This window comes from Amphiura filiformis, chromosome 3, assembly GCF_039555335.1.
Source record: "Amphiura filiformis chromosome 3, Afil_fr2py, whole genome shotgun sequence".
NCBI lineage: Eukaryota > Metazoa > Echinodermata > Ophiuroidea > Amphilepidida > Amphiuridae > Amphiura > Amphiura filiformis.
Genome location: NC_092630.1, coordinates 22,468,683 through 22,487,851, shown reverse-complemented (window position 1 = coordinate 22,487,851; position 19,169 = coordinate 22,468,683). Strand labels below are relative to the sequence as shown.

Genomic DNA, 19,169 nt, shown 5'->3' with positions numbered 1-19,169 from the left:
AGGTATAACATTAAAAGCTATAGGTCAATAAAAGAATATGAACACTCTGTGTTCTATAGGCAGGGCATAATAATAACCGGTATCACATGGCATTTTGCTACTCAAGCTAGCCAAATTGCTATGCAATCACACAAACATATGTCATTGCTATATACAGTTATTGCTATACAAATAAAACTTTGTCACAATTTTGTGTTGCAAAATTCTGACACTATAGGTCAATTAAAGTATATGAACACTCTGTGTTCTATAGGTCGATAAAAGTATATGAACACTCTGTGTTCTATAGGTCAATAAAAGTATATGAACACTCTGTGTTCTATAGGTCAATAAAAGTATATGAACACTCTATAGGTCAATAAAAGTATATGAACACTCTGTGTTCTATAGATCAATAAAAGTATATGAACATTCTGTATTCGCTGAGGTTCGTCAAATGTTTCTGATTTTTGCTCCCATCCTCCTTGCACATGAACTAAAAAAATATTCTCCTTCAGTAGGAAGAACTATGTAAGCTATTGGGCCATGCGTTTTGAGTTGGGCCGGTAATGCGTTACATGTTTTCGCGAGATGAAAATTGCATGTTTTTTCTTTTAGATATGAATATCTTTCAAATATTATACCCAACATATATAAAAGTATATATTTTCTGGCTGCAAATGAACCAAGGAATCCAAAAATGCACTTTAAAATGACACAGGGTGTAACACTAAGGAGTTAAGAAACTGAAAATACCAAATATTTTAGGGAAAATGTAAAATTTGACAAATTAAAAAAAAAGTTAGCTTCACCCCACATATTTAAAAGTTCCATATTTGAATTCCTCTCAGTCAGAGCTTTAAATACATATATAACATCATAGGGTTCAATAAAATTAAAATGATTTTGCGCCAGCCGCTTTCAAGGCATATTTTCCCATTGACTTCAATGTGTAACCAGAACGGAAAATAAAATATGCAAAATTGCTTCTCAAAGCAAATTAAATTACCTGGTATATGATTGTATGGTGTTATAGTATGCAGTTTAAAGTGATTTGTAAAAATGTGAAAAAAGAAATGGACCTCTTGCATCCTATGACCCCTGGGGGTCACTTTTATTAAATTTGCTCCTCCTGATCCTCCTCCTCCTGATCCTCCTCCACCCCGCACATTATGCTAATTAGATGCAAATTATTCAAATGTTAATAACTTTTTGCAACTTGTTTAAGGTTTACTGTATTGGTCTCATCACAAGCTTTAATTTGACACCAAATTTAACCACATAGGCTGCATATTAACTGAGAAAATTAAAAAGATGAACCCTAAAATGTCGCGCGCATGTAACATCTCCACCTATTTACTGGCCCAACTCAAAACGCATGGCCATTGATAGAATGAATGATTGATTGATTGATTGATTGGTATGGTGATTGGTTGATTGATTGAGTGTCTCTTTATATTTTGTAACTATACACACATACATAAAACAGAAAAAAATATGCGCAGCTTGAACTAAATTACTTACATTTGTACACAAAATTTACCAGTAAAACATATTTAATGTGTTCATTGTTAGCTGGACACCCTACTGATCTCTTTGCTAATCATGGAGATGAACTAATTAATTACTGTTTTCTTTTCTTTTAGTTTTTGTTAGTGATGCACTACTTATCAGAGATGACTGAAGATCAGACCCTAGTGATGTATTCAGGACACCCTGCTGGTCTCTTTCCCAGTCATAGAGATGCACCAAGGGCTGTCATCACCAATGGCATGGTAAGATTGGTTGGTCTTATTTCAGCTCTTATGTGTGTTCTGTATAGCACAGGGATGGGCAATCTTTTCATTCCATCTGGCCAAAAATATTTAAAAAGAATTATATAGACCACACACGCTTCCAAGTACAGATGAAAGTGTCTGGTGAAGACAGACAATTTTTAAACAATAGGTACAATAACAATAACTGAGGTTAATATTGTTTTAAAAACCTCATTTATATAGGCCAAAGAAAATATCATTAAAACCGTTTTTCATTTCTAGATGGTCTCGGGGCACCTTTGTTTCATAATCACTAAGGTATAGGACATTTTTTGTTTTAGCTATAGCCCCCTCTCCAGAAGTATTTAATTATATTTGTATTTGCTCAAGTAGCAGTTTGTGCAAATTTTATGACTTAATTTGTTGCCGTTCTTTTTTTATGAGCATTTAAGTGCCTAAAACGAGGCTATGGCGCCCTTTCCAGCCTTGTCTAATATTAATCTCCATACATGTAAAATGAAAAAGTCCATAAAAAAAGAACGGCAACAAATTGTGTAACAAAATTTGCACAAAATGCTAATTGAGCAAGTACGTATCAATGCACTAGTTTTCGTGAGGGGCTATACAAAATATTTTATGTATTGTATGTACGTGTTTGGTCTTTTCAAAAATAAAATGTCCATCTGAAACATAGGTAGGGGGGACACAAAGTATCAGTGATAAGCATGCATCAAGTGGAGTCCTTTTGCATCTGTGTAGTCGTACAGGTTACCCAATTTTAGTTGTCCTAATATTTGGTGCCATTGCAACAACATGTTGCAGAGCACCTGCATGTTTCTTTTGATACATTAAAGCCGGTATAGCCATGCAGGTTGGGTTTGCATTTGTGTCTGATTTGCCAGAATGGATCACATTGAACTGAAGGATAGAGACATTAATGTTAAGAGATTGTAATGATTTAGTTATGTACAATTAACATTTGATTTCTCTAATTTACAGGTGATACCCAATTATTCATCAAGGGATCAATACAATCGTATGTTTGCTCTAGGGGTCACCATGTAAGTATATCAAGTCATTATGTACTACATTTTTGGCTCCAGCGAAGCTAAGGAGTCATCGTCATCAGAACCGTAGGGTTACACAATACAGTGTTGGTTTTTATGCTAAGGAATTTTTTGTGCTTGGCTTTAGGTTTTCAAATTGGTTTCTAAGTTTTGCTAAATTATTTTTTCATCGATTGCACTCCCGATATAGAGTTGAAATTCAGTTGAGAAAATGTGATTTTTTGGTTAAAAAAGCCACCATAACGAGTTATTACTTGGTTCCCCAGTGTGCTAGAGATTATTTTGGTCTGTATAATTTAACCTTGCGTGACAATGGCGCAAACCAACGGAAGTTTAACATTAAAATGTCTTAAGATTTTAGTACTCTCAGGTTCAGATTCAAAAGTTATTTTGACTTTCTTAACTTTTCTTAACTATTTCTTTACAATTTAAATAAAGAAATAGTTAAGGAATATCAAAAAAATAGTCATGAAAATTGTCGAATCTTGAATAAATCGGAACAAAATGAATTTCCAAGTGGACTATTTTCCTTGCGCAAGTGCAAATGTTTGCTTTTTCGGTAACGCGGTTATCTCCCAATGATGTAATGCGTAATTATCCAATCAGTGCTGTCCTTAGAAATTAGCCCCAAAATGAACCAATCACAGACATCGTAATGAACAGTCTTTGGCAGTGGAACAAGTCAGGAGGGTGAAAGTGCATAGGAACAATGCCGGAAACTACGTCACGCTATTGTTCGACCTAGGCTACATATTTTTAACGCATGCGTGTTCGTCAATACAGCTTTAGACTCCTCCACCTTCGCAACACGGTGCACGTGGAGTGACTGGAATCACACTGACGGCGGAGGAGAATACTAGCTGGTCAAACAGTTTAATTCTATCAAGCATATAATACCTAAACAATCATCGTCATTTGATCTATTTACTCACAGAATATATTGTATACTCAAAATATAATTTTAAAATAGTAAACCTGTTAACTTATATATTTGTGTACTAAAATATAAGGACACGTGATGTCGAAGACAAAATGGCCGCTAATCCGCCTATTGTGAGACCTAGGATACATATTTCGAAAGAGGGCAGCAGACTAGGATGCCTATCCCTTTGTCTATTATTCCTGAACAAGTCAACAAACAACCAAGATGTCTGCCCCCATCCCACATGAACGCACATGACAGATGTCGCCGGCGAAATTGCACCACGATAAGTCGTAAACATGGTTAAAACAAATGAAATTAAATATGTCAAAGGACAGATTGTTACTCTATTTGGTAAAAATATCCCAAAGAGAGATCGCAAGGTGTCTGGGAGACTAGGAGTAGGAGCAGTACTACCTCTACGATCGATGCAACTTTCAAAGTCGGAAACCACTCAGACAGTCATCAGCCATCATCATGGCATATGCTCCTCCACATGATGCACTCATGGACTACATAGCACTGGTACATCATGGGTACATGTACGAAAACCCGTGACGTAAACATGGTAAAGTCATAGTATTACTACTAGCCACTGAGTGAATTCAATCACCAAACCAAACATCCTTTTTCAACTGGCTTTTAAAAAAAAAAAAAAAATAGATAATTACGATGGCCCAAATATTTTCTCAAACATAAAAATAATGCCCAAAGACAAGTAATAATAATATAATATTGAATAAATTATGCCCACATTACATAACGTCTATCTGTCTGTCAGTTTACTTCAGAACTCTAGTTTGAATTAGCCTCAAACATCATGGCCCTGTTCCTTCCTCACTAGGGCCCTGAATGCCAGACGGAGATAAAAACGGGGGACCGGGAAGTCACGGCACGGTGATGACGTCACACTGACGGCATCTATTTATAGGAAGAATTCAAAACACGGCGACGATAACAGTCACAAGTCTGGTCTTTTACATCATCAAATGTGCTCAAAATTTATGAACATGCACCAAATATGTTTTGTTTAAGTCACATCGTGAGGAATGGTAGGAAGTGTATTTATGAGAAAAAGTGGTATTTTATGTGTACCCTGGACCAGATATGCTCAGAAGTCTCAGACCTTTCGACGTAGAAGGACAGTGGAAATCGTAGGACGGAGGTGTGAGTACCTCGGCTAGTTTCGAATTTGTACACGTTCTTACGCATTCCATGCTAGAGTGCTTTGCTATCGCTTTTTCAGGCAGACAGCAGTGCAATTTTTGCAGTTTGCACCGGAGGTTCATTCTGTTAATGTTGAAATTTGGATGAAAGTTATTTCGATGAGTCAACTGCATCTTTTGAGCAAGATTTGCCTTTTTTTTTCCTAAGTGTGAAATGTAATTTTAGCAACATTTTTTGATGCAATCGCCTGTTGTGATCGGCTGTGTTTACTTCTGAACTTCCATTATTACACGGTGTCATTCTTCAGCAAATCCGACTAGATTTTGAATGCAATGTAGAATGTGAAGCTATCGGTGAGCAAATTCTTATTTTTTCGGAGACTTGGGGTCGCGTGTTCCTCAAACTTGGTGGGTGGGTGCATCTTGACCCGAGACAGAACAAGTTTGTTTTGGCAAGTGGGTCAAGGTCACCCGAGGTCATTTGAGGTCAAATTAGTAAAATTGTCATGGCAAGAATTAGAAACTTGGTGGGTACAGACAACATTTAGAGCCAAATTTTTGGAAGGTCATTTCGGGTCACCAGAGGTCATCTGAGGTCAAATTAGTAAAAACTTTTGGGCGGGCATGAAATTTGGTGGGTACAGTCAATATATAGAGCCAAATTTTTGGAAGGTCATTTCGGGGTCAACAGAGGTCATCTGAGGTCAAATTAATAAAAAGTGTTGGACGGGCATGGCAGGTACAGTCAATATTTGAGTCATATTTTTGGAAGGTCATTTTGGGGTCACCAGGGGTCATCTGAGGTCAAATGAGTAAAAAGTGTTGGATGGGCATGAAACTTGGTGGGTATAGTCAACATGTGAGGACATCTCGGTGGACGGCGTTTTCGGGGTCACCAGAGGTCATCTGAGGTCAAATTAGTAAAAACTGTTGTATGGGCATGAACATTGGTGGATACAGTCAACATTATAGCCAAATTTTGGAAAGGTCATTTCAGGGTCACCAGGGGTCATCTTGAGGTCAAATAAGTAAAAACTGTCAATGGGTGTGAAGCTAGGTGGGTATCGTCAACATTTGGGAGTCAAATTTTTGGAAAGACATTTGGGGAGGTCAACAGGGGTCATCTGAGGTCAATGTAGTAAAAACTCTCGGACAGGCATGAAACTTGGTGGGTAAGTCAACATTTAGAGCCAACTTTTTGGAAGGTCATTTTAGGGTCACCTGTAGTCATCCAGTGTCTGAGGTCAAATTAGTAAAAACTGTCATATGGCCATGAAACTTGGTGGGTACAGTCAACATTTTAGAGCCAATTTTGAAAGGTCATTTTGGGGTCAACAAGGGTCATCTAAAGTCAAATGAGTAAAATGGTCGGACAGGCATGAAACTTGGTGGGTACAATCAACATTTAGAGCCAACTTTTGGAAGGTCATTTTGAGGTCACCAGAGGTCATCTGAGGTCAAATTAGTAAAAACTGTCATATGGGCTTATAAATAGGTGGATACAGCCAACATTTATAGCCAAAATTTTGGGAAGGTCATATCTAGGTCACCAGGGGTCATCTGAGGTCAAATTAGTCAGAACTGTCTCATGGGCTTGAAACTTGGTGGGTACAGTCAACATTTGGAGTCAAATTTTGGAAGGTCATTTTGGGGTCACCAGGGTCATCTGAGGTCAAATTAGTATTAACTGTCATGAAACTTGGTGGTACAGTCACCATTTAGAGCCAAAGCCTTATTCAGACTAACACTATTCTTGACATAGGCCTACTCGCCTGTATATAATTATATTTTGATGTGTTTTGGCCCATTTGGACTCATTTCCACCCGTTTGATCCATGTCGCTAATTCCCTAAATTGATTGATGTATCATTGTATGCTCTGCAAATGAGATAGCTACCAACCTACCAGATGTACCTGTTGGGGGAATGTGATCTGTCACATACTCAAATGATTTCACTTGTTGCCCATGCGACTCCAAGAACAATTACTTTCACTGTCACCAAAAAGCGCAGAGCCACAGCGCCATTGGTGCTCTTGTTGTATGCAGTAGGGAAGAAGACATCCAATTGCTGGGGCTGCCAGTATGATGAGCCCTTTGACAAATCATGCTCCTTTTGCATTAAGTATGGTCCTGATCTTTAAATCGGTGCAATGACTTCATTGTAAGAAACTTCATTTCCTGAAAGCACCATGTCAACAAAGCTCAAGAATGCCTAAAAAGTTGCTTTTTGCCTTGGAAAAAAACATTTTCTGCTAATTCCTTTTCTCCAATCAGCACCACATGAATCAACCTTCCTTTTACGCAGGCGTTTACGTGCTATTAACCAATCTCTTTTGAATTTTGTCTTTAATTATGGGATATTTTGCAACAGTAATCTGTGATATCATTTGATTTGACTCTGCAGGTATGGTCAGATGACAGCCGGCAGCTATTGCTACATAGGACCACAGGGTATTGTACATGGAACTACTGTAAGTATTAGAACAATTACACAGAGATTATAGAATTCGTGTACATCGTGGAACATTCAACAATCCTTGTTACTCCGCTACTAATCATGCTAATACACGAGTGTACAATGCTACTCTACTCATCCATATTAGCAAGGTTATCTGCGTACAACAGCTTACTACGCACAGCCACGTTGTACACAAATTAAATAATTTTGTTATAATAGTTTAAGGAAGAGATTTTGAGTGCATAAATCTTGGTTTACAAGTCTTTACTTTAGACTTATCTATTTTGTCATTTGTAGAAGGGCTTGAACAGGCATGTAGCCAGGGGGTGCCTCCCAAATTTGCAAAAGTATACAAAAAGTCCCAAAATTTAAGAATTTGTGAGTGTAGCGAGCCAAAAATTGGGTTTTTAAAACTTTTTTGGTCAAAAAAGGTCTAAATTTGGGGAAGAAAGTCCACTTTTCACAAAATTCCCCCCCCCCCCTGGAAAAAAGTCCACTTTTTCAAAATCAGCACCCCCCCTACAAAAAATCCTGGCTACGGGTCTGGGTTTGAAAACAGAATAAATTCTTGCTCAAAGTTATCAAATAATATAACCAACTCAATTCATAAGAAAGAAAATTAAATAAGCAATAAATTATCAATTTATAAGGATTGAAATTTTGCAAATACTCATTCAAGAACATTTAACTTGCCTTTTTGCAGATCACAGTGCTTAATGCAGGTAGACGTTGCTTTGGAACCAGTGATTTGCGAGGTCGTGTCTTCCTGACTTCTGGTCTAGGTGGTATGAGTGGGGCCCAGGCTAAGGCAGCTGTGATCTGTGGATGTGTGGGTATCATTGCAGAAGTCAGTAAAGAAGCCCTTATGAAAAGACACAATCAAGGGTGAGTTATCAAGACTATGGGATCAAAAATGATTTAATATAATAGATCTGATGTCAAGAGGGTATGGGAGCACCTGCTTACTTGATTTGAATTGATATTATTTTATTATTTGATATATAGCAACAACAAAATTCTATAAATCCATAGATTTCCATGTGGATAAATATACTTATGAGGTATCTTGTTGTTTTAGTCGTTAAACATATTTCCATCAGGATGATGGAAATTATAACCAAAATCATACTTTCAGAAAAGAAAAAGTACATAAAATGTGAGAAAAATATGCGTTATTTGTAGTCAAGATATTTTGAACCTGGACCTAGACAAAATTCAAGTAATTGCTCAAGCTTTTTAAAACAGCCAATCCAGTAACAGTTCTTTTAACTCTCATTCATGTATCAATGAATTCCCTTTTACCAGATGGGTGATGGAAGTGACAGACAGTTTGGATCAGCTTATTCAGAGAGTCAGGTAAGTAGACCATTGAAGTGACATTCAGTTATTTGCCTGTCAAAATACCCTAAAATTATTTTTTAAAAGTCTTTGAAACAAGTACATCTGTGACCTGCTCCCACGAAATGAGTGTTAAGTCACAAGTTGGGAATTTCGAAACATTCCAACTGTTGAGTTGCTGTTCTTTGTTTGAAGATACCTGTATTGACATCAGTGGCATGTCGTTTGTGATTGGGGACATACAGATTACAGCATAATGTGCAATATGTGTGCACTTGAAAGCTATCTTTCAAAGACAGAGTTTGATATTTAACAAGAATTTAGAATAAATAATTTGCACATTCTTTTATTCACTCATGTGCTAGTGCAAATGCAGTAAATTTGGAAGCCATAAGCCACAAAAGTAGTGGTTGTTGCTGCAACATTTATATAACAGAACAGTTATTAGCAATGTGTTTTGAAATAATGATGATCTAGTATTATCAAACTGACCTACCCGTGTAGAATTGTTAGTACACAAAGTAAGCTGATAAGTGAAAGGGAAAAGGAAAGTATCACAATTGACAAACTTTTAGTAGCCGCAAAGTTGACAACGCACATAAATGTTGACAAAATAAATGCTAGCTGGATTCTAATCGCTGACCTTTCATTTTGATCTGTAGACTCGTACTTTTACCACTAAGCTACAAGTATTGAGTTAGGGATTCAATCATGTTTCACCGTTGTTCATCACCGTTTAACAACGATGCGGCCGTGTCGTCTGCATGAATTTTACGCGATCTCGCGTTCGCGTACGCTACAGTAAAAGTGTGGGTTCATCACGGTTTAACAACGGTTGGCTCCTGTACAAAGGTATAGGAAGAGTTGTTGAATGAACATTTAAGCATCAGGTGGTACTTCACAGATCATATAGAGATGGTTTATAGTAATTTGGTCTTTGTTAGTAAGTGGAATTACTAAGAACATATATTACAAGCACTGAATTATAAGCTGTTGTAAAATTAGTTGCAAAAACGAGTTGATGGAATAAATAAGGTCTTTTGTTCTTTTCAGGCAAGCAAGAAGAGAAAAAACTCCACTGAGTATTGGTTACCATGGAAATATTGTTGATATTTGGTAAGTACTGACATGCAGTTTTATGGAAACAATCTCTGTGTCATAAATGTTTATTTTTCTGGGTTTTGACTCAATAATCACACACTTGTGAAAGCTTACGAGAATTGGTTTTCACCAATTTCAAAAATAACCAATACAAAGTGAAATAAAGTTTAACCTTTTTCAATATTTAAACCCAAACATAATTCAAGTCAATGTTTGGTATGTGTGTATGTCAGATGTGCAGTTTATTGTTTACTTTTGTTATGATTTGGAATAATTTGATATAAAACTTTTATATTACAGGGAGAGAATGGCTGCTGAATATGATAGTACAGGTGAACTCCTTGTTGACTTAGGCTCCGACCAAACCTCTTGTCACAACCCGTACAATGGTGGTTATTACCCAGTGCAGCTGTCTTTTGAAGAGGCTAACCAGGTCATGACCTCAGACACAGTCCGCTTCAAAAATTTAGTTCAGGAAAGGTTTGTATCCATCTTTTATGCTTCTCCACATTGTGGAGGTTGATAGAACTCACAGACATGTTGCAGGTAACTATTTAGAAGTATGTTTCAACTGTAAGGCTCTACATGTATATCACACACAGGGGGTTCTGCTCTCCAGCACAGTGTAGCTGTCTATACCAGTATTGCAAATCGACACAACACAGCACAATAAAAACTTGTGAGTTGATTTACCTTAACGCTTACCAATTTTTCGGCCAGTGGAAAAACCCATATGTCAGTTTTACCATGGTAGTTCACCATTCATGATGAGTGGTGATTTTTAACAGTTTTAGTCTAAAATATTCACCTATTTAGAGCTTGTCCTCAAATTAGCCTGTGGGGTACTCAAATTACATTTAGACAAGGGTGTCCTGCCTGAACTCTGAAACTCCTACCCATGTTGGGGGATTTTTTTACCTAAAAAATGGTATATTTGACAGTTTTTGGCAATTTTTTTTCAAAACTGGACCTGGCTTATTTGACCTTTTTTTGGCAATTTTTATCAAAACGGGACCCATGTTTAGGGATTTTTTTCTCAAATCGGGACCCATGTTTGACCCTCTAGAGCAGCATATCCTTGTCTACCTTATATGTGAGTACCCCCCTTGAAAATTAGCACCACATATCATATTTATACTTGCTCTCTGTTTGGTCTCCTTCTTTCAATATACTCTTTGCATGAAATAGGGTAATAAATGGTTGTTGAATAACAACAAAATCATCTCAGCATAAGAGTTGTGATGTTTGTTCTATGGGTATTATTTCTACTTTCCTGAACTACTGCATTGTTTTGCATGAAAAATATTCAGTTTCACTTTCAAGAAATGGTAATTATTAAGTCCCGCATTTGATAACTTATTTATGTGCCCGGTGTTTTAATTATGTCAAATATAGCAACTAGTGTTTATAAAATCAATTGTTATTTGTTTGATTCCATAGTTTGAGAAGACAAATAACAGCTATCAATAGACTGGCTGATAGGGGCATGTATTTCTTTGATTACGGTAATGCATTCTTATTGGAAGCAAGCAGAGCTGGTAAGTACAGGCTAGGCTATGCTCAAATTTTTAATTGATAATTAGACAAACCTTTCATGATAGAAACAAGAGTTGAGTTAGTGGTTATGAATTACAGTCATAATAATAGGCTAAGTGGTTGTGGTGCGGTTTTCCAAATCCGAGGTTCTGGATTTGAGTCTGTGGCAGGATACATTTGTTTTTTGATCTTGAGAAAATAATAAAGAACCTTTTTGTGTGATGATGAAAAGTTTGAAGTATTCTTTAAGTATGATAAATATGACAATAAGAATACTTTGAGGCCTCATACACAAATCAGTATGTATTCATTATGAAACTTTAGAAGAAGTATCTGCAACAAGATGTGATCCAAAAGTGTTGTATGTCAAGAAAAGCAATAAACTGATTATTAATAACTGGGATATTTTGCATAGTTGTATATCCCTGGGGGATGGGGAAATAAATCTCCCCACTGTTTTGATAGGGGGGAGGGTGTCCCATGCAATCATCCCCCCTAATGTTGCATCATGTATATGGGTTTCTGACCAAATTACCCTCATATTTGGTGCCAATTTTGGCACGCTTTGCACAGATTTATTCAATTTTGGAACCATATTTCACCAGTTTAGCTTCAATATGCCAAAATATTCCGCACGCTTCGTGCACATAAAAGGTGCTGCATTCATATAGACTGTCAGGAGAGAGACATTTTGGTAGACGAACGAGGTACCAATATCTGACCACAGACGTGTGTAGGGGGTCACTTGAAATTAATGGAATGGTGTGTCTGCCGTGTTCCATCCACTGCGTGTGCCCCAGGGGGCCCTCCAAATAGCTAGAAAAATAGGTTCACGGTAGATGAGCATGGTACCATTCAAAACTACCACCATAGTGTGCGCATTCTCTCCATATATCAACATCACAAACGGCAGACACTTTAACTTCTGCAAAAGGTCTGTCAGACACCCCCAGGCCCCCCTGAAAATCAGCCAAACATAGATGGACACGGTACCACTTGGGAACAATTCCAAATGATTGAGTGTAGTGTATAGAATTCTAAACGGATAATAACAGACACATAGTCCCCTGCACTATCGGTATCAGACACCCTAAAAGTACCGCCGACCCCCCCTCCTTGCCAACTATCCTAGGCTAGATATTGTCGATACCACTCAAAAATAATCTTAAATGAACAAACATACTTCATAGACCACGAAATAGGGTATGACAGACATTTTGTCTGCTGCAATACCGATACCAGACACCCCAAAATGAACCCCTACCACATCTTACTAACTAGGCCAGCCTATATATTGTAGGTACAACTCAAAAAGCATCCTAAATGAGCGAGCACATTTCATTGAACACCCAATGGGTAATATCTGCTGCACAATATAATTATACCAGACACCCCCTGCCCCTAAAATGGACATCCCATCCATCTTACTAACAAGGTCAGGCTATATACATAAGTAATAAGTACAAAGTACAAAAAGAAACTTCAATGCAAATTCTGTTTTAATTAAATTCAAAAACAATTGTTTCAAATTAGTTTTGTGTTATCATGATGTCATGTCCACAGAATTTATACTAAAGAAAGCATAATTATCAAACATTTCAAAGAACTTCATGCTTTTAAGATTTTAATACAGTTATTCACTTTGCATCAGAATCTGAACATCTTAATTCCCTTAACATCTTAAGGGCCCATGTTGCTTCCAAAGTTTAAATTATATACATATGCATGTGTAAATTCAGGTATACAATGTAGATAGTAAAAACCTCATTGAAAATGTCCTGTGCTCATATATTTAAGATACACGAGATGCACAAAATGGAACATATGGTCATGTGAATGCTAGAATGTCTTAACTGACATTTTAGCTGTTAAAACACACACATTTGAAAACATTCAACCAGGTTTCAAATCAAAATAGTAAACAGTGTTCTGACAGAAATACCGTCCTAAAAAGAAGAAAAACATAAGAAATTTGAGCACGAATGGCTTCTTTTTAGAAATGACAAAATGCATATACAACTATCAGTGTTACTTTGAATATTGATCAGTTAAAATGCATGTATCCCTTTGAGTGTTTGTGAGCATGGTTTTAACACCGTTGGGCCTGTAATTTAAATCATGCCCTTCATTATGGTTAATGCATAAAAAGCAAAATGTTAACACAAAAAGGAATAATAAGGTGAGCAATGGCTTCGTACATCTGTATCTATAGCTGGCTGATACAATTACAATTTTGCTTAGACACGAAACAAGTAAATATGTAAGTACACAATCTTCAAACTCAATTTGAGGTTGAGCTCATAAAATTAGATCCTGAACCTTTTATTTGATTTTCTTTGTTCAGTCCAGGAGATAACTAAAACTTATACCACAAAATATTAGTTGACTGATTCCAATTTCCAATTATATCTTTTTGAAGACTTGGTAGATACATATAAATAAAGCCAAACATTCAGTGCAACTTTCAGAAATTGACAGTAACAGCTAGTATCAAAGAACGCTTTGCATCAATCATAATATTGCTGCTTTGATATAAATTTTGATTTAACTAATAAACACTTGTTTCACTTATAGGTCCGAAAACAAATGTTTGCTTGCATGTACACAAGGAATTTTATTTCCTATTCATTTTTGCATGTGTTTGAATGTTGCAACCAGAATTGATAACAAAAATGCAATTACAATAATGAAAGAAAGATTTGATATCATTTACTATTTTGAGAACATATTGTTTCATGAATATTTCTAAAATATCCATAATATTAAAGTTTCTAGATTAAACATTTCTAGGCCTTACAAATCATTCTCACTGTCTGAATCATCAGTCCATTCTGGTCCAGAGACATCGTCGATGTCAACATTGTCCTCATCAAGCTCATCGTCATTATCAAACTCCTCGTCTACTACAGGCTGCTCATCATGTCTGTCATTGTTAGGTTCTACAAAAAGCTCCTCTGGTACAGCTGACCCAGGAAACCAATCAAACGTGTAGTGACCATCTTCCAGCTTCCACCCATACTGTGCAGGGTCCAAGTCATGATCTGGCACTGAAGAGTCGGCATTCCCCCAGAATATGCTAACAAAATGTGCTCTGGCTAGTTTGTTGATGAGCGTTTTCTTACAAGGGGGCAGTAGCGCACAATCTACCTTTTTGATGTTCTCCATGGGGTTTTCCTGAAATGATAAAACAAGAAAGAATAAAATGATTACTTGTAGGTTAATTAGTACTAGATGATTGCTGTTACATTTGTGAATTTTTTGGGCACAATCTTTTATTATACATTTCATAACTTCATTTTGACTCAAAAGCATTTACACGCCAGTATCGATCCAATTATAGTAAGTGATTTTTAACAAACTCTTCCATTCCATAGGTCCCAGGGGAAAAGAACTTGCAACAAAATTGTGTTCCAAAATTTTGACTTCTATCACTGCACTACAGAATGATCAATACAGTCCATTTGATTTCAGTCAGGTTACTCACCTTATTTATTTTTCCAGTCATCTGTACAAGCTTGATGTGCCGGGCCTCATTAACATCTCTAGCATCTCTCACAGCATACATGGAACAAACATACTCTTCTGCTAGCTCTTGGTTTGGTTCTTCTCTGGAAATTAGGTCCTGAAAGAACTTGATTAACCTTCCATCATTGTCCTTCTCCAGTAAATCCAGTGGTTTGATCTTGCCCCTTTTGTAGAAGGCTGCTGTAAAATCACAACCTGTGAAGGCATGAAGACCAGGTAGTGCTGCTGCAAGTCCTGCTTGCTTGATCTCTAAGCTATTGACAATTCTTGTAATGTCAATGTAGCGTCGACTATTTTTAAGACCACAGTCTGCAACAACCGACTTCAAAGGTTTACCCTCCAGAAGATATCTACCAAGCATACCTATAAGTATCACAAATACATCAGTGTCGGATACTCGAACCAATACACTTCCAGGAACTTGAGCCGTGTGGAATGCAAGCAGAGTATCTGCTTCCTCATGATTTCCTTGAAATTGAGGTGGATGTTCCACACTCATCATTCCATCTGCTTGATTGTACTTGATGCGTATACACTCTCCTCCATAGGAAGCAACCAGAGTTTTACTTCCCATGATTGGACCATACTGCTCCTTCTGCCATTCAACAAGTAGGAATTTGGCCAATTCATCCTTGAACATGCCATTCTGCAGCAGCCTTTTACAGCTCTGCTTGGGGGATTGATCGCTTCCAGTGATGATAAATGGCTGGTCATCAGCACCACGCAGTTTTCTCTCGCTTTCCTTCAGAGAAGAAGAAAGGTACTTATCGAACAGCACATGAACCTCTTTGCCAGGAAAGCTACATACATTCCCCAGCAGACGTCTAGCCAAATTGCCGTATGTAGAGATGGTGCCTATCGCGGACAGAAACGAATGTAACAGTAGCCCTCCGTCGATAGCTGTGACATCAATGTGTGGCAGGCTTTTTACACACTCTTGCATTGTTTCCAACTTCTGTAACAGTGCACTTTTTGCTGTTTTCACCCTTGAACCATCCGGTTGACTGATGGATAGTGGGACATCTGTGATCGGATAGCTTAAGACGTTGCGGAAGTTGAAGTTGGGTGTTGTTTCCGAAATGACGACAATCATTCGAATGAAGCTATCCCTCTGACTAACAACTGCTGAGGTGTATTTTGCTGCAGCAGATGACTTCTGAGGTCTAATATTTCCACTAGCAAAGTTTTGGACTTTTCTTCTTTTGATTGGCTTCAGAAATCTTGAGCTATCTTTAGCACACTCTTCTTTGAACTTCTTTTGACGTTCATGGCCATTTGCTAACGATTCACTGAGGTACTTCTGAGTTGCTATGGAGGCAACTTTCCCTGTAGCGATGTTCAACAGACTTTGTGATGAAGCTGCAGGTTCCGAGAATGGGTCACAGGACTCTGTCAGTGCATCTTGGATAACCTGAATTTGGTGATTATCCTTCTCAATTCTGCTAGAGTGAAGCTGAGATCTGGGTTGCTCCTCTGGTTGAAGCCCTGTTAGTCGTCTTAACTCTGTGACCATCATTCCTCTTTGTGTTGAGGTAACACACCAGCGCTGTATTGCATTGAAGTTGTTGTGAAATCCCACAATGCCCCGCATTGGTGATGCTGCGTCCCTATTGATGGTTTGCTCAAGTGTCATGTCTACTGCAGTCCTAGAGAAGTGTTTAGATGTTCTCCGTATAGAAAAAGCTCCCTTCTGTAGTATCGAGCGGATTTGTGGTTTTGCTGATCTGAGTTTCTCCAGGTACAGCACTCCCCAACGAGCATAATTTGGACGATTAAGACCAAAAAACACATCAATGACTGTAGGGAGTATGGCAATGTATGCCTGAATGTCATTCATCCGTACTGCTCGCATCAGGTCTCGGTGCACCCGGTTGATCAAGTAGATGTATGTACACCAGTACTGAGCAGTTGACCCCATTCCTCCTTTCATCACGTCAGAGAAGAACTTCTCGTAGTCACTCAAATGGTCCTTAAACATCTGGTCTGCTTCTAGGGACTGGATCATCTCATTATGATCTTTTGTGGACTCTTGCAGCCATCTACACATCGCATCCTTCTTTTCACATGGAAGACTTGACAGAAAACTCGCATATAGTTTCCTCTCCATTGCTACAGCCAGAACTTCATGGACTCGGGAACATCGGTTGTAGTATTTTCCTCGTAGGAACCCATTGAGTGAGCCCTCTGCCAGTATGCCATTCTCACTCAAGATATACTCAGCACCAGATTCGTTGATGTACGTTCCTACGGCACCATAGAAAGCTAACTCAATGTGAAAGTTGCCCAACATAATCAGAAGACGATCAAACATTGGTGCCTCTAGGGACTGAATGGAAAAGGCCTTCAAGGCGACTGCTAAGTCATACGTGACAACAGCATAATTCTGCTTTGTTTCTGTAGCAACTTGTATACTTCTCTTCATGGTTTCACGAACGACATCATTTCTTGTTGGAGGTAAAGGAATGGGATCCATATAACAAATTTTCTGCTTTGGTAGGTCATCGTGTACGAACTGTGAAAAGAATCCAACGAACAGTGGCTGTGGTATAACTTGGAATAGCATTAACCAATAGAAATCAACCATGCGTTGAAAACCAGTTGCCGCAACTTCCTGTTGATTGTCCAATGCTCTCATTTCAAACTTCGCTTGATTCAGCTGTCTGTGCATTGGTGGAATGTCTCGCTCGTGACCACCAACAAACTTCCGTCTACTCTTTCCACTGCGCACTGTAGCAATTTGAGCCGTCCCATTTCCTTCTGTGGTCACACTTTGGTAACAAATACCAACCGTTGCATGTAGGGTATTTTTCCCATCTAGGGTCTCCATGTTCACATCGTAATTATCCCATGCAAGTCCTGTTGCAAGGTCTGGTTGCAATTTGATACCATCTGGTGCTTCACACTCATTGTCATTGGCTGAAAATGCAAACTCTGTTTCTAATGACTTAACTTCATCATAACTCAAGCTGTGTCCTAGACGGTTAAGAATCCGAAGAACCAACGCAGATCCTGTCAGTGTTCCTATGCCCAAACCAAGTGCTGTCTGCTTCCATGGACGAACTGAACCTCGTGATACATTAAACACCGCATCAGATGACATTGCCATGACTTTTCTGTCCACATTGCTCTTGTTAGCATCACTGCTAGATTTGCGAAGACCACTGAGTAGGGTCCTGAAAAACAATATCAAGTCATCTGGAAGCTCAGGAGAGCAGGTCTGCAATGTGTCAGCAGATGTTGGAGTTGGTGTATTCCACTTAGGCATCTGAAGAATTTCATTTCTTAGGTACAGAGCTGCATTCCTTACAAGTGTTTGGTACTTCTCTTTCTCACTCTGTAGACATGCTCTTCCTTCATCCTCTGATAAAGATGAACTGTACACAAAGTTCCCTTTATGTTTGTTGAAAAGCGTGATCGATATTCTGTCTCCAAACTTATCTTGAATTTTTCTAGTCAAAGCTTGCGTTGTATAGCTTACAATGTTTTCTTCTATTCCTCCAATGCCAAGAAATTCAGCCTTGTACAAATCATACAGTGATGAGATAAACATTGCATGCCCATTGGATATGATATCATTTTGAATGAGCTCTGCAATTGTGTTGAATGTTTCTGAGTGCAACTTTCTGTTTGAAGTTTCTGACGGTTCTGAAATTCCCTGAGAATCCATCTTCTTGAAGAAGTCACGGCGGCAGGACTTGTGATATTGAGCCTTTTTAGCAATTAAATCGATTCCACCACTTACTAATGCTTTGATGCGCTCATTTGTACTGAATGGTGCTGCTGAAATTATTTTCTCACACCCTGTTTTGGTCAGACAGTCCGATAGTTTCTCTACTTCCCCCTTCACCGTCTTTCTAGCTACTGGACAAAAGATGCAGGATCCTTTTAGCAAGCCTTTTGGATCACTTGATGGAAGAGAGCTTCGTTCTCTTGTCTGTGGCTTCTTAGCAGGTGGGTCATCTGTACCCTGACTGGCTGATCTTTTTTTAGTAGCAGTGAAATTTTTGTAGCATGGTCTTGGATGATAATGCAATTTTCTCCAGTCTACACATGAATGGATTTCTCTTGTCACGTCTTTGTATTTGTCTGTGCTTTGTTGTAACCTGCTAACAGCTGCTTTCTTAACAGTTTCCCATCTTTCAGCATCAAATTCTCGAAGATTAGAACCTTTTTTGCAAATGGTACAGATGGACGGTGGTTGATTATCTAACTCATGACGGTCTTCCTCAATCCCAGTTTCAATATCCTGAAACAGAAAATATGTTTTAATAATACTCGGGGAGCTAGAGGCACATCCTGTGCATTCCCCAAGGACTAAA

At 38.2% G+C, this 19,169-nt stretch overlaps 1 protein-coding gene across 1 annotated transcript in view; it reads left to right on the top strand.

The window, feature by feature from the left end:
* LOC140148234 (urocanate hydratase-like) overlaps positions 1-19,169 on the top strand; it is a 33,089-nt gene that overhangs the window by 5,445 nt on the left and 8,475 nt on the right. Inside the window, exons 5-12 of the mRNA XM_072170105.1 lie at positions 1,626-1,754; positions 2,736-2,797; positions 7,297-7,363; positions 8,054-8,235; positions 8,656-8,706; positions 9,742-9,804; positions 10,090-10,269; positions 11,230-11,327. Of these exons, the coding sequence (XP_072026206.1) occupies positions 1,626-1,754; positions 2,736-2,797; positions 7,297-7,363; positions 8,054-8,235; positions 8,656-8,706; positions 9,742-9,804; positions 10,090-10,269; positions 11,230-11,327 (832 nt within the window). The remainder of the gene's footprint in view (positions 1-1,625; positions 1,755-2,735; positions 2,798-7,296; positions 7,364-8,053; positions 8,236-8,655; positions 8,707-9,741; positions 9,805-10,089; positions 10,270-11,229; positions 11,328-19,169) is intronic.